The sequence below is a fragment of the Pocillopora damicornis genome, chromosome 5 (assembly GCF_964200805.1).
Source record: "Pocillopora damicornis chromosome 5, jaPocDami1.2, whole genome shotgun sequence".
Taxonomy (NCBI): Eukaryota; Metazoa; Cnidaria; class Anthozoa; order Scleractinia; family Pocilloporidae; genus Pocillopora; species Pocillopora damicornis.
In genome coordinates this window covers 8,970,988-8,982,920 of record NC_142674.1, presented here as the reverse complement: position 1 = coordinate 8,982,920, position 11,933 = coordinate 8,970,988, and the positions used below count along the sequence as shown (strand labels likewise).

At 39.2% G+C, this 11,933-nt stretch overlaps 2 protein-coding genes across 2 annotated transcripts; both read right to left on the bottom strand.

Moving 5' to 3' along the window:
* Positions 1–1,612: 1,612 nt before the first annotated feature.
* On the bottom strand, positions 1,613–6,422 carry LOC113666139 (b(0,+)-type amino acid transporter 1). The gene is made up of 2 exons (XM_027181899.2): positions 6,111–6,422; positions 1,613–4,332 (listed from the first exon to the last, which is right to left on the bottom strand). Exons 1-2 carry the CDS (start codon positions 6,130–6,132, stop codon positions 2,864–2,866), a joined length of 1,491 nt encoding a protein of 496 aa, XP_027037700.2. The 5' UTR covers positions 6,133–6,422; the 3' UTR covers positions 1,613–2,863.
* Positions 6,423–8,110: 1,688 nt separating this feature from the next.
* Positions 8,111–9,228, bottom strand: LOC113666130 (uncharacterized). Its single transcript, XM_027181886.2, has 2 exons — positions 9,159–9,228; positions 8,111–9,047 (listed from the first exon to the last, which is right to left on the bottom strand). Exons 1-2 carry the CDS (start codon positions 9,226–9,228, stop codon positions 8,563–8,565), a joined length of 555 nt encoding a protein of 184 aa, XP_027037687.2. The 3' UTR covers positions 8,111–8,562.
* Positions 9,229–11,933: the final 2,705 nt, after the last annotated feature.

Below are 11,933 nucleotides of genomic sequence, written 5' to 3'. Positions count from 1 at the left end.
TCAACATAGAGAACATCGGCTTTACTGTGATTATCGTAGCTATACTACGTTCTTCGATAACCTTCTCTGCTAAAACAGCGTTTAAATGAAAGATATTTTCCCCTTTTACCGTATGACTAACGCTCTTCGCGTTGAAATTTGTGCCAAACTAGTTTTAGTTCATTCAATCAATGAATTGCCTTTGCTGAAGCTGGAATTTCCACAACATAACCAACGGGACGCTGGTTGCATGTGTAAATACAAATAAAAACACTGTGCTTTTGTGGGGTGCTTAAAAAGTAATACCAAGTTTATGGTGGTTTTATTGTCTCGTCCGAGACTACTCCAGGAAATACCTTTTTTAATTTTCTACCGTCTTCCTAAAGGTCAAAGTAATATGTATAAAGGACCCTGTGAAGACATTTCTGAACTCACCCACCCTTTGAACACATCTATCTTTCGAATACATTTGGTATTGCAAGTGAGGTCAGCAAGCGTTCCCACAGAAATAAGTTACTTTGAAGAAAATCCTGTTTTTAACAGAATAAGGCTTTATATTGATGAAATGCTGTTTTTACATCTCTGCTCTCTTGAGATAAACGATCAATCAGTGCCATTAGATTATGATGTTTTTCTTTTCCTCAAGGAATACCTCATCTACATTCCTTTGAATCTTTTGAACGACATATAATAACATCAGTTCAGATAGTACAAAGAAGAGTCTGGGAAACATATTTGGGATGATTACCCCTTCTTTCCAAACCAACATCTGTTTTACGATATTTTATTTTTCACCTCAATACTTCAACGTTTGGCTAATTTATTACTTTTGCGCTTGCTCGCTTTGCTTCCGTTTCCTTTGAGAGAACAAGCGGGTCCCTTCGTTGGTAGCCTATGTAAAACCCTTTTATTCTACTCTTTGTAGTTCAACGTCGTAATAATTTGCCACTGGAAATTCACACGTCATGGTTTAGCCTAGTAGTCGCACCTCTGTTGTTTGTTCAAAGAAAATCTGATTCTTTTCAGTAATATTGACGGCCGCGAAATTTCTTATTCTCTGCTAGATACTGTTCGGACGTTAACTGGCCATTTGTCATCGCCACCTTTTTCTTAAAAGGATTTTTCTGGTCATCGGCGTTGCATGTCACAGCTGTTTCCTTTCTTTTTAATCCTCGTCTCCAACAGCTTTCAGGCACAACGCATTCCTGGAAACCATTTGTCTCCATCAACTGGTCCACAAAACGAGTGGTTAGACCGAAGCACTTATTTTTCCATGCTACTTATGATGTTCCGTCGTTAAAAGTAAGAACACAGGCAATATAAGGAAAATTAATACATTTGAACATGATGGGAGTCTTCGCAAGGATCTTCAGAGGTTGGCAAAGGTTTACTACGAGACGCGTGATTATGCCCAAAATGATTGTGACGCGTGAATTTAATAGAAAGGTAAAATAGGGTGAGATTTGAAGTTTTTCCTTTTAATATTAATTAAAGTGCATGTGACGCGTAAATTCTCCTAAGAAATTCGAGCGTAGAACGGGATCAGGACCCCCTGGCCTCACCTTTGATATCCTCTCCTTGTGCTCAACAAAAAGCCGATAGTCGAGAAATCAATGGATCCTGTAACGATAAGTTTGGGTTAAAAAGCCTTTTTATTACTTCAACATAAACTGAGCAATTACATTCATTATTATCATTCAGCTTTATCGGAGCCTACTTGCCTAACCAACCATACAATTGGGTGGGATAATTCTAAAATTATCACCACTAATCGACGTTACCACCAGCGCCTTTGTTTGGAGGCTTGGCACATTAACTCCGCCCACGCTCCTTTAAATCGTGACGATGGCGGTCTGCTTCCTGACGCCTATTTACACCTCGTCAGAAAAAAAGGCCGCTAATTAGTGATCATATAAAAGGACCTCTTGTTGCAGCGTTTAGATCACCCCTGATGAAGGCACTAGACAGGAGTGTCGAAACGTTGGGTCTATGAATTGTAACTTCTTCGGTTACATTCATTAAATCTGCAAACCAGTGTAGCTTCAAACTATGTCCGAGCAATTACATGTTCAAAACCCGAAGAAATAACCGACTACATCCCGAATGCGCGTATCGTTATATAATCATTAGTGGCGCGCTCATTGTGACAAGTTCAATTAGTAATTTATGCCAGCATACTTCTAACAGTATTTCGTCACAGATCCCAAGTAAATGCACTGGAATCGATTCCAAAAGTAAATTATCCTAAGGAATATGTTCAACTTTTATGCGTGAGCGTCACCAAACATGTTCCCCGATGGACCGGGCTTATGTTAGGGAAGAAACTTTGCACGAGCCTTAACTGATAAAGGGACACAAACAAGTCTAGCACGAATTGCGCATCATTCCCATTGGTTGATAAGAAATAAGAGAAAATATCTATCGAAACGAATTTCGTTAGAAGTCTGGGCCACCACACTTTCATGTCTGCGATTATTTTACTGACAAGTAACGATTACAACAATTCACGTCATCGATATGACCCGATTCGCCGATTCAGATCACAATTGAAAACACATGCAGTTTTCTTTCCTTCCAAATCTAACTACCAAGAAGGACGTGCCATGAGTTGTAGGGAGATTCTGATTACGTTAATCTAAACTTCGGCTACAAATCGTGAGTGATTAACATACGTTATGACTAGTCATCAGTTAATCGCGTTACCATTGATTTGTATCGCACAAAGACCAAAAAATTACATTTTTCTGTTCCTTACTTCACTCAACCTACTGTAACTTTGAGCCTAACAAATGAATGTACAACTCTCTAGCATTTGGATACTTTTGATATTTTTGATACTTTGCTACTTGACTGAGCTAACAGATGCACTTTTCCCTCAGCAATGCTAATTATTGCGGTTGACAAAAATAAAGTAAACTGGTACACCAGATAGAACAAATGCCAGAGCAAACAATGATGACTGAGGTTTGGCAAACAAAGGGGCAATAATAAGGTAGCACGAAATCATCACCATGACAATAGGAATGCCAATCCACACTTTGTAGGGACGATACTCATGTGGCCTCTTCCAGCGCAGAACCAGAAGTGACAGGAATGTGCAACCCAGGAAAATCCATGCAACAAAGCTGAAACAGCTCAGCAAGGAATCCAGATCACCAAGTATTAACATGCAAATGGAAATAAATGATGGGAACATTATAGCACGTAATGGAGTGTGGAAACGCTTGTTGATAACAGCTAGATATCGAGGCATGTGTCCCTGTTTGGCTGCTGAGCAAACGACTCTTCCATTAGTAAAAATGGAGCCATTAGCAGCACCATAACAGGAACATGCTACAAACAGTGGCATAACAACTACAAGGGTGGGTGTAACTTTCTCTGCAACAGATACAGCTACTGCTGTGGATGACAACATTTCTGCTGGTGTCAGAATACTTAGATAAGCTATATTGATCAGTGTATAGCAAATAGTGACAAGAGGAAGAGCAATCATTACTGCACGAGGGAGATTCTTGTGAGGATTCTGTAATTCCTCCGTCACATAATTGAGTTGGTTCCAGCCATCATAAGCCCACAATCCACTAAAGAATGCATGTGCAATTTCTCCAATGTTTGTATTAGTTCCTTTAAAGGGAGACTCAAAGTTTCCATTGTGTCCACTGGCAATTCTTGAAGCTCCTATCACCACTATTATCCCAATTGCCAGGAGTTTCATTATCATGAAAACTATTTGCATCTGACCTGCCCAATGGGAACTCACACAGTTCACAGTCGTGATTATTATGATGGAAATTGCAGCTACAAGTTTGATGAGGTCTTCAGGTTCGGTGTTGTTGTTCCCAAGAAATGGCTGGACAACATAAGAAGCAAAACTCAATGTGATAATGGCAACAGAGGCTGGTTTCAAAATAAGTACCATTGTCCAGCTCACAAGAAAGCCAGGAAGAGGCCCTAGAGCTTCCTGGATGTATGTTAGCTCACCACCAGAACGTTGAATCATTGTTCCTAATTCACAATAGCAGAGAGCTCCCAAAGTTGCCATCACTCCAGATAAAATCCAAACCAAAAGAGTCATTCCCACCGAACCAGAATGCAGAAGGACAAAACGTGGAGTAACAAATATGCCTGAACCTATCATTACACCAACAATAAGTGACACGCCTTGCAGGAGTGTTACATTTCGGGTCAATTTTCCTTCTTCCCCTTTTGAATCCTTCTGTGACTTGATCAATTTTTCTTCGGCACTTGCATGGTGATCATGGAATGAAATACTAGCATTCAAATCATCCCCCATGGAACACTTCACCATGTCCTTGTTTGCTTCTGATTGTTTCTCTGTTAAGTCCTTTGCATCTAAAAGAAAATAAAACAGAAAGGTCTTTTTGTTACAAAACCAAATATACCAAATTAAGAACAAAAATTTGCATGCACTGAAATAAATTAAAATACTCTAAGACAATTTCAAAATTTTTTTACCATAATAAAGCCAAGATTAGAGTGAAAGCTGGTTACTAACTGTCTACTGCCATATATAAGGCATTATAAGGCCTGTTACAACCATCTATAGAAAAATATAACATTTGTATAGCCCTTTTCAAAACTTTATTGTACTTTAAGATTGGTATGCAATACAAAGTGATGTACTAGTATTAATATCACTGTGTGAATTGGAGTAGCAACATCTCTACCAACATTACAAGAGACAGAAAGCCAGTTTTCAAGATTGGCCAGCTGCTTGCTGATGCAATTAAATGATTAAAAAAAGCATTTAAAAGAAAGGTTGTCAACCTGTGTCACACCACCATCAAATCTGTTACACAAAAGAGACAAGTTATCTTTAAACTGGAAAGATATAGTGCATATCATACTCAACGTCAGTAGTTAAAGATTAACTCAAAGTTTTGGTTAAAACTGGGAACTAATGAAATGATAGTAAATAAACAAACTGGCAAATCCAGAGGGTATCCGGTCAATTTGCCACCACAACGAACTGACCCCACCACAAAACTTGCCACCACTGAGAGTCAAATCATATCAGCGGTGGCAAGTTTAATGTGGTGGTGAATTGACTGTAAACATATCCAAAGTCCATCCTGTATGATTACAAAAGTAGTACATCTGAGTGACGTGGCCAAATAACAAAATTTTGTTAAAACTAATAAGACAGTTGGCTGTTGATTGCATGTTATGGTGCTCTATCATATAACCATTTTAACCTCAATAATATTCAGACTGGTTATTCATGGATAACTGTATCAAGTGATAATAGTGGTAAGAATTCAAGAACAAACCATGACTGAAACTCATGCATATGAAATCTAGTGTCCACATGAGTCTAAGTAAGCACTAAAATTGACAGCATTTGAGCAATCAACAACCACGCTCCAAGTCAATGAAGCTACACCTGACACAGAGGAATATTTCCACGAAATATTTCCTACAGGACTAATAAAGAACACAGATCAGAGGATTCCAGTCATCCAATTCACTCCCCTCCACTTAAAACCATTAAATTTACAAGGTGTCAAGAAAGGACATTGTCAGGCCAGGCACATGATATGTATCAGTGGATGTTTGAGGATGTGTGCACACTTATTTTTAGGCAGAAGCCTCTTACTTTAATCAAGCCTGAGGAAATATCTGCTAACAGTAGCACAAGTTCCATAAAGGAAATTTTCAAAACAAACACTGGTCACATCAAATGTTTTCTCCCGGCCCTGATCTCTAATTTGAAAAAAATCTTTAAAACACTTAACAGTTCTAAACAGAATATATTAAAATTCACATGGCAACCAGGCGGACAACCCAGACATGGTTTGATGCTACTCTGATTTAAAGATTTGATAAATGTAACCGAAGAAGTTACAATTCATAGACCCAACGTTTCGACACTCCCGTCTAGTGCCTTCATCAACGGTGATCTACACTAATTAGAGATCGTATAAAAGGACCTCTTGTTGCAGCGTTTAGATCAGGAGTGTAACTTCTTCGGTTACATTCATTAAATCTTTTAAACCAGAATAGCATCAAACCATGTCTAATTCTAAACAGGATTAGCGTTAGTCAGCTTGTCATCATGAACGATTCCATATCTTTGTTACCATTCCTGCTAATATGCATACAAAAAGTACCTTTCATCCTTGAACGCTTCATCTTGTCCTGTTAAAGATCACCTCATTCCTGCTTTATTCGTGACCTTCGGTCACTGCCGAAAGCTGGAACGTAGCCGCCATCTTGAGTTACACGTCATCCGCATAATACCCAACCCGTCCCTCCCCACCCAACGACCTCTCGTTGTTGCCGAGTCGGGGGAAAAACACACTACGAGGCAATTTATTGAAAATAGGGAGAAACGGACAGGAAAAAATGGGGAGTGGGGGGATGGGGGAGGAGGCAGGAGGAGCATTCTTGCGAAGAAATGATGTCATTTGCCAATCTTGCTCTCAGCGAACAATGCAGTCGTGCTAGGATGGACGTAAGAATCTGGGAACGAGATTGAATCATCAGAAGCGACAGCGAACAATCACTTTTACCGGAAAACTAAGAGACCGACAAACAAAAATTATTTTAGACCGCCACTTCTTATCTTAAATTTCCATTCTTCCTTTTCTTCATTCGAAAAAGATAAAAATAAACCGCACCCCTTTGATCAGTCTGTTTGATAACACAAGGCGCCCGGATTTGTGTTCATCACCACCATCGTAGTCCACAGCTTTCATTTACATAGTTTCTGTTACAGTGAGATGCCAAAAATGCCAGGCAAGTTTTCCCAATACAATACAATACAAAGACTTTATTTAAACACGATAATTGTTAAAGCGACTACACGCTTGTGGGGTCGTGCGTAAAATGGAATAAAATGAAATGTAGTAAAATACAATAATTAAAGTAGCCTATCAAAATTAGAAGATCTAAAAATATTTAAAATTGGGGTCCTTAAAATTCACTGTCTGTGGAGAAATGGAATTAAAGTTCAAATTTAAAAGTGCCTTTGATTTGTAGGCTAACGAGGAGAGCTGCTTAATGGTTATATTTCTTAAATTTGATTCTTGGAGAAGTGTGTTAAAAACGATAGGTCCTCTTCTGGAAAAACTGTTTTTCATGTAATATGTATTGAATTTTGGTACTTTTATGTTGGCATTACTTCTTAGATTTTTCTTAGTATTCACGTCAACTTCTTCGGTGGTATCTAAGATGGATATAGGTAAAGTCTTCTTATCTATTTTGAACATCAGTTTAGCTAAATTAACTTTATATGTGGTTTAAATAGAAGACCATCGAGCTTTGCTTAGTACGTCAGACTTAGGCATATCCCATGGCCAGTTAAAAATTAATTTTGCCGCTCTACAGTGTAAAGACTCTAATGCAGTTAGGCCCTCCTTATTAGTAAGGCCGCCCCAGACGGTGATACCATATATAATTGATGGGTAGATTACTTTAAAGTATAAGTCCAGTAGCATGGGTCTTGGTAAGAACAAGCTGCGCTTCAGCATGTTAAGCTTATTTGCAAAGCTGATCTTTAGTGCTTTGACATGGTAGTCCCAGTTAAGTCTATTATCAATATAGACTCCAAGCAGCCTGGTGTGTTTAACCCATCTTATACAATGATTCATCAGTATTAATGACTGTAGTGGACCATTGAAGTTTCCTCGATGAATTAGCATGCCTTCGCATTTCTTGGGGTGAGGCAATAGTTGATTTCTTAAGCACCATAGCTCTAGTTCCTTGAGAGCAGCATTTAGTTCGGCAATAACAATGTCTACGGTGTCTCCGATACAGAACAGGGTGGTATCGTCTGCGTACATAAAAACAGTTGCATTTGTTATATTATCAGGTAGATCATTTGTGTAAAGTGCGAACAAGGTTGGACCGAGGACTGATCCCTGAGGAACGCCTGTGTTAATGCGAGCAAAATCAGAGGCTGCGCCGTCAATGACTGTGAACTGTCGCCTCCCCTTTAAGTAGCTGTGAAGCCAAGCAGCCAGGTTGCCCTTGATCCCAAAGTCAATCTCGAGTTTATGCAGCAATATTTTATGCGATACACAGTCAAAGGCTATCCCGTTATGTACGATAGAAGTAACTTACAATTACGATTTTTTTTGTTTTTGTTTTTCTTTATGGGGGAGGGGGGGAGGTGGGGGGCTGGAGAGCAGCGTTGAACTCTGCGAGCAACAAAACGTCCAGAGCCAAACTTTTCCTTTAAGCAAACAATCCAAACCTCCGACCCCTTTATGTTAATGAAACAGCGCCAACGAATTTTAATGATAATTTTTACACCTAATCGAAGCATCAATCGATCTTCTTGAAATATTCGTATGAATTACATGTAAAAGTAGCCATGTATTGTATTGTAACTACCAATGGTCATTAATTTTTTTGTTATAAAACTGTTTCTCACGCTCGACGACAGGCAACTCCGTTCTGCAGTTTGTGTTTTTTCAAACAAGTGTGCTCATCGGATCTTCCGTTGTCTTTCCTCTTCTCATCCGGCACGGAAGTGGTGTATTATTAATTTGAAGTTTTGCAGGAATATCTACAGTACAGTGTTGTGCAAAAACCATTGCAAATCAACGAATCATACAATTAGATTTGTCCTTGTTGTGAAGACTGAATCCAAGGCCTCCAAAGCGGGAGTTTACATGGCTCTTCCATGCTTCTTTTGATGTCAGCCGTTGAATAACAGTTTTCTGGTGAATTGCCACTCGCGTCAGTCAATGTACTAGTTTCACGGCGGTCATACGGGCGGAATGCACTTGACAGGGGCGGAGATGGCGGGGGTGTAAAGGCACAGGTACACGGCGACTTCGCAGTGGTTTGTAAGCCACTAACGTACACTGCTTGGCCAGGAGGGAAGGACACGGAGGTGCTCTTGTTGATTAGTGTCTGATTAGTGTGGAAATTGAAGCGGTAAGACGCCGCCAGACTTCCAAGTATTTGTTCCTGCAGTTTAGGATTCACTCCAGGTTGGTTTTCCACGAAGCTGCGCACTCTACCTGCGCACTCGTTAAATCCTGCTCTATTGTTGCTATGCTGAGATTCCGGCTCACTTTGCGGATTGTTCCAATAACCTATGTGACAAAACAAAGGGATGAGCGAGTTGCAGCCATAACGATGTCGGGCGTTTGGGATCATTGCACAGTACAGGCTTTATAGTAAGCTAACAAAAGAAACTTACTCACCGGTCAATTGTTGCCCTCGGATCATTTTTAAGAAATTCACGGTGAGCTCCAGTATTTCGGCCTTCTCCATCTTTTGGGAGTTGTGATCATTCTACCGAGATAAAAACAAATTGTTTACAAACTGTTAATGAAATAAACATCGATTAGGTTGTCGTCTTATATTAGGTGTAATATTGACCCTTATTTGAGACTTCACGTAGAATAAAGAAAAATACAGCAAAGTAGAAGTGTTTGAATAAGGAATGCATAACGAAATGTGGCTGGCTTAACGTTCAAATAAGACTTATTGCCTTTGATAAGAATGAGATTGGGGACTTTAAGTCATAAAAGTTTACCAGGTAAACTTACATCATGATACAAGGCAGACAAAACCAAGCTTTTGAGCTCCTCAAGACTTCGGTTTATCCGCGCTCTTCTTTGTCTTTCCAGCAATGGTTTAGTCGTCTGCTGAAAGGAAACAGTAGGAATAAATATGTGAAACGAGGAAACACTCGTAAAGCAAACTAAAAGAGGGAAAGGGAGTCTAATGTACCTGTCGTCTTCTTGTAAGCTTGATTCTTTCTGCCATGTCTAGTGTCTGTCACTTTGCACTGGTAACAGCTCTTGTCTGTAAAACTGAGGTCCTTTCTGAGTGACGCTGAGTCAGGAAATGAAGTTTGTGCATAAACTCTTCAGCTAAATTATATTGGCGCGGGCATGCAATTTTACACTTATTTACTAGAGAGCCAATGAGAAGCGGCGTTTGATCTGATGCAATCAGACGCTCAATTCTCGCACGCGAATGTGAACAAATTATTGCCTTTGTAGCACGTATCACGCCCTCTATCATTCAAATTCTTTTAACCTTTTCACTTCAGAATTTCAGTGATTAAATCCCTGCGGACTAGAACCCGTGCGTTATTTAGACATTTTTGTTTAAAAAAGAAAAGTAGTAATTTTTCGTAGATTTTTTTTTGCGTCAAGAGGCCGCTTTTCAGCGGGTAATCGTTATTTGGTTGTAATATTCTCTCTGGCATTTTTGCAGTGATCTTGGTGTAACTTGACAGTCCATTCAAACTCAACTTTTTCCCCGCATTCAAACTTCAATTTTATTTTTCTAAGTTACATTTGAATTACTTTTCAATATATTCCCTGCATTTAGGATTTTTTTTTCCCAAAGTAATCTTCGAACATTGGACGAAACATAGATTTGAAACAGTTTTCAGATTTCGTTGATCTAAAAAAGGGGAAGCTTGAGAGAAAGAGAGATCTTTCTCTTCCTTGCAATGCAGATCAGAGGATAACTCAGAATAGGTTACTTTATATGAACCTTCAACGCGTGTCTCTAATTACAGAGTGAAACATATTGCGCACCTTACAAAAAGATTTCACAGAGTGTTGAAGGTGGCTTAATATCCAAAAGAAAGAGTACCGCAAAAAATTATCTGATCGAGGTCGAAATACGAAGGTGAATCAGCGATTTTAAGACAAAGAATAATACCTCTGGAATGACAATGAAGACCAAAAGTAGTGAACAATTTACAATTAGTTACAATTCAACCAACAGTTTCATTACAAGCAACCGTTTCTTTTTCAAATTATTTTATACGGTTGGGCTAAGGAAAGTAACAATGAATTAGTATCATAATATGTGAATGTAAGCGTCATACGCATAAGATGTTATAAGACAGGTTAAGTTTTGTTTAGCTTGGCAATCGAAATAGTACTCAAGCTCTGAAAGAGAGAGGTAGAAAAAAAACAACTTCAAAATCTCAAACAAAATACAGCATTAAAAGTAAGTCTTTGTACTGGAAAGCCCAGTAACCTTTTCCTCTTTGCTTAAAAAAAAAACCCTTTGTTTTGATTTGCCGCAAGGTTAATTGTCCACGGATAATTAAAATTTATTAATAGCTTTATTCAATAGCTGTATCAAAAGAGCGCCGCGTAAGCATTTAACCATCCAACTCTTGTTTTGAGCCGTTCAGTGGACATAATTATTCACTTAGACCTCGTTAAAATTCTGTTGTATTGTTGTGTCGCAGTCTTCCTGGAACCCTCATGGGACTGTTCGGCGAGGAGCGTTGTGCATTAAATCATCCTTTTGTCATTTCCCGTCTCAGATAATGTAATTAGAGCGGTTCAGTTAGACTCGCTTTCCTGTAGATGGAAAAAAATACCCGAGAGAGTATTCTTTAAAATGTGAAATATGTTTTTGTCTCTAAAGCTTCTCATTAGTGTTCCAGGGCAGACGTAGTTGTGTCATTAGTGACCTCAGTAGACTCAGGAAATTTCGCGAAATCCTCGTGATCATCAGTTGTGATCGAGTGGACGTGATTGGATCAGGTCTGTTTTTCTCTCTCCTCTCTGAGATCAGTGTACAACAAACCTATTATCGACTTGCGAACTCAGTACTACTCAAGTTTCAGAATTTTTTGAAACTCGTCAAAACAGCTTCAAAATATATCCAAAACAGAACAGGTAGAGAAGACCAAGGGCTAACGCTCGAAACAGCGTGAAAGTCGTTTTTTTTTTTCATTGTTATACCCGGTGTCACAAAATTCAAACTACAACGGCTCTCAAGGAGCTTGAAGCGTATTTTCATCTCTGAGCTAAATCACCCATTACGAGGAAACAGCTACGCCAATCTTTTTGTAGGTTTTATCGAACACCAATTTTTTAGCCAATACCACGGCCCAAAACCTCAACTCTACGGCCGCTACATTGACGATTGCATCGGCGCTACCTCCTCTACCAAGGAGGAGCTCACTCAATTTATAACCGCCGTCAATTCTTTTC

Coding starts and splice junctions, on each gene's coding strand:
- LOC113666139 (XM_027181899.2), bottom strand. CDS start 6,132: ATGAAGCGTTCAAGGATGAAAG. Junction 4,333..6,110: donor GAAGCGTTCAAGGATGAAAG/GTACTTTTTGTA, acceptor ATTTTCTTTTAG/ATGCAAAGGACTTAACAGAG.
- LOC113666130 (XM_027181886.2), bottom strand. CDS start 9,228: ATGGAGAAGGCCGAAATACTGGAGCTCACCGTGAATTTCTTAAAAATG. Junction 9,048..9,158: donor CCGAGGGCAACAATTGACCG/GTGAGTAAGTTT, acceptor TTTGTCACATAG/GTTATTGGAACAATCCGCAA.